General features: G+C 36.7%; 1 protein-coding gene across 1 annotated transcript in view; it reads left to right on the top strand.

The window, feature by feature from the left end:
* The window catches only part of LOC117112005 (beta-galactoside alpha-2,6-sialyltransferase 1-like), a gene marked incomplete at its 3' end in the record, with an annotated part of 21374 nt that extends 17407 nt beyond the window's left edge, over positions 1-3967 (top strand). The window contains exon 3 of the mRNA XM_033255050.1: positions 3464-3967. Within this exon, the coding sequence (XP_033110941.1) occupies positions 3464-3967 (504 nt within the window). The remainder of the gene's footprint in view (positions 1-3463) is intronic.
* Positions 3968-4047: the final 80 nt, after the last annotated feature.

A 4047-nucleotide genomic window follows, 5' to 3' on the forward strand; every position in this document is an offset into this window, starting at 1 on the left:
TTCCTTGACCATATAAAAATAGTTTCAGACATTAGAATTATCTGTCTCTTATACACATCTAGATGTGTATAACCATACAATATTTGACCTTGAATGACCTATTTGTGGCAATCTGACCAGGTAAAAAATTGTAATGGTATGGTATATACATTGAATGACCTTAAATGACCTTTTATGATCTTAATGACCATCTGACCATGTCACAAGTGTTATAAATCCTTGACCATGAAATACAATTTTAGATATCTTAATTCTCATTTAAGTGGTTTAAAATAATAATAATAATAATAATAATAAAGATTTATAAAGCGCACATCTCCGCCAAAAGTGCTCAAGGCGCATAGACAATTAAACCAACAAGATCCAAATAATTCCCAGAGGAATTTTCAGCAAAATCCAAATACCAATTATCCCATCGAGGCAATGTTGCTCCCCATATAAGTATACGCAGATACCCAAAGGCAGTATGTTGAGCATCAGCACCTTCCACCCCAGGATAAGCCCGGGGCTCCACTACCGTGTACTGCAACAGGAGCTGCATTGCGTCGACAGAGAAAAACCGATATATTGATAAATATAGGATTTGCGTGGCAGCAATTTTGAAATTCAAGATGGCCGCCAGAATGACCTCGAATGAAATATTGTAGTTCATAGTAAAGATTTTGAATTCTGAGAGTCAGGGTATGGTTCTAATGTAAAATATGACAATTATGTAATTTTTAAGATACCATACAATATTTGAGGTCAAAAATGGTATGATGGTTTTCCTTGACCATAAAAAATAGTTTCAGACATTAGAATTATAATTCCAAGTGGTTCAGAAGTGGAGATATAGATAAACATAGGTTTTATTAGGCGGCCATTTTGAAATCCAAGATGGCCGCCATAATGACCTCGGATGGGGTGGTTCCTACAAACAATTGAATGCTATGACCATAAGGAGCATTTAAAAAAATGGTGCTTTTGTCCGGAACGTCCACATCCATCTGCTAAGCTGCCGGACTAAATTTTGTAGATGTTATTAGGCATAAAGTAGCTGCTTTCGACATGCCAGCACAGGGGATAATCTATGAATTTTCTGCAAGGAAGAAGGGAGGTGAGACAGGAGTCCCGCCCACTTCCATACTTCTGGTTTTGGTATTCCCGACAACAACCAGTAATCAATCTCGTTTCGATCTGTAAGAATACGATAGGATACGGACTTTACTCGATGAAGCATCGAAATGTTACTTATCCTACTAGATCACCTAACATTATGCTTGCTTGATATGAACCCTCGTTCATGAATTGTGTATTGTATTATAGATGTTCTCTATTTAGTAAATGAAAGGAATTCATTATTAAACAATGTATACGCGTTCGGCTGATAATACAAATCAAGGCCGCGCATTGTCACGCAAGACTGAGAACGCAAAACCAGAGCGAATCTAGTTGATAATATTAATATCTCGAATTTATATGGCGCCAATTCCAAACAAGATCAAAGTCGCATCTAAAAAGCCACTGGAAAACAAATAGGTCTTAAGCTGTGACTTAAAGTTGCAAATAGAGTTGGAATAATAATAATAATAATAATAATAATAATAATAATAATAATAATAATAATAATAATAATAACAATAATAATAATAATAATAATAATAATAATAATATTAAGATTTATAAAGCGCACAAATCAATTGCAGTAGTGCTCAAGGCGTTACAGGAGGAAGGAACCAAAAATTACCATGAACCTTAAATCTACAAGAAAAGAGACACCACACCATCACCGATTTACAGGCAATTTAAGGCACAGGGGTCTGCCTATTCATTACTCACAGGTGCTCAAGTAATGGGTGTATCTAACTAAAACGATTAAGCAAGCAAGCAAGACAAACAGAGAGCTGTGATTAAAAAGCAGTCGACAACAGATGCGTCTTCAGAGCTTTTTTGAGAAAAGCAGTAGACTGACACGAGCGAATATTTATTGGCAGTTTATTTCAAAGGCGTGGAGCCGCAACAGCAAATAATCGATCATCCCATGAACGTGTAGAGGCTTAACAAGCAAAAGTTTCTCAGTACCAGAGCGGAGAGTTCGCGATGGCACGTACCACACTAGCAGTTCACGAAGATACCCTATATCTTGATCATCTCTCAGATTCTTAAAAGTAATGAGCTAAATATTGAAGATGCTCCTGAAAGAAACAGTAGCCAATGAAGTTCTTGTAAAATCAAAGTGATGTGCTCAAATTTCTTTGTTCCTTTAAAGATCCTAGCAGATGTATTCTGCAACAGGCGAAGCCTAGATCTCTTAGAAATACGAACAAAGAGTGAATTCGATCAGACATTCTCCAATGTTGAAGTGGAGGTCTTGGCAATTCTTCCTTTGTTGAGGGGAACCGAAGATGATGAATTCAGTCTTGTCCTCATTTAGTTGCAGAAAGTTTTCGGACATCCAGGTCTTCGACTCAAAACTACAATTTTTGAGAGATTCTACCTTTACATCAACTTCCTCGGAATGTTTGAAAGAAATATAGATCTGTGTATAATCAACATAAATATGGTAAGACAAGTTTGATACAATTTCACGAATTGGTAGCATGTAGATTGTGAACCACTGAGGTCCCAAAATTGACCCTTGAGGAACGGAATAGTCAAGAATGAAAAAGTCTGACATGGAGTTCCCAACACAAACTCTCTTTTTGGACGACGAGAAAGGTAGAAGGAGCTCCAGCTTAGAGCGTCATAAAAGACTAGATAATAGACCTTAATAATGCTTCAGGCGATCCAATTATTATTATTATTGTTGTTATTATTATTGTTGTTGTTGTTGCTGGAATTGGAAATAAAGTATTGATTGATTGAATAGTTAAGTGTGATCAACAGTATCAAATGCAGCGCTAAGATCCAATAAAATTAGTGCAGTAAGTCGTCCTTTATTCATCGCTTTAAAGGTCAGAACAAGTAGAACAAGTAACTAAGTTTAACACTGCCTGATTGGCAGCCAATGAAGTTCACGCAGTAAGGGAACATGATCATACATTCGAGCACCGGTACATTTACGGGCAGCAGCGTTCTGAATACGTTGGAAACGATTGAGCAATTCTTGCGGAACGCCAGCTAATGGGGAATTGCAAAAATCCAGCCGAGATGATATCAGCGAATGAACCAGTAAGCTTATTTCAGCCGTTTTGGTGTTAATAAACTTCCTGATTTTTCCAATTTTACGAACGTAGTAATTAGCAGACTTGCACATACAGCTAACATGTTCCTCAAAAGTAGCAGCGGGTACTGCAAATGCTATTTCGGTGTGAGTTTGCGTCAGGAAAATATCATAGGATTGATGCTTTGCCCTACCTGGGTGTTATCGTAACGATTTATTCAAATAATAATAGTATTAAGGTTTTGTAATATATGTTATGAATACTTAGTTTTTCCAATTACATCAGCCTGGTATTCTTGCTTTTTTTTAAAATGTTAATAGAGACAAGTTGAAGAAGGCCGGATTCCTTCCAGTTAATTCACTCCGTGTCTATCTCGAGGAGGTAGTAAATCCGAATTATACTGAAACTACTCAAGCCAATGGAGAACCATGGATAAATCCAGCACAAACATGCGCATTACTCGGAAACTCTGGAATCCTTTCAGGAAGCAAATGTGGACAAGAAATTGATGCACATGACCACGTGTTCAGATCAAATATGGCGAAATTGGAAGGATTTCAAGAGGACGTTGGGACGAAAACCAGTTTGGTAACAATAAACAACGCTGCTGGGAGATTATTTAATTGGTGCTTGAAAAACATAAACGACACTTGCAACAAATTTGTGCATCAATACCTAAACAAATTGGACAATTCGACTATTATATGGGTGTCTAAGGCTTGTAACGGTAATATAAAACTTTCAACTCTTAGAGCTCTTCGTGCAATAAAACCCAATATTGTTGCTGCACGGCCCAAGCAATTATTACGGCCAAAAATTGGAAGGTAGGCTTTTCTGCAACATGACATTTCATTATTTAGAAAACAACATTAACTTTTATACTAATTATTTTTAAATTACTTAG

Source organism: Anneissia japonica, unplaced genomic scaffold (genome assembly GCF_011630105.1).
Source record: "Anneissia japonica isolate Jap-2015-1 unplaced genomic scaffold, ASM1163010v1 scaffold285304_len44070_cov155, whole genome shotgun sequence".
NCBI lineage: Eukaryota > Metazoa > Echinodermata > Crinoidea > Comatulida > Comatulidae > Anneissia > Anneissia japonica.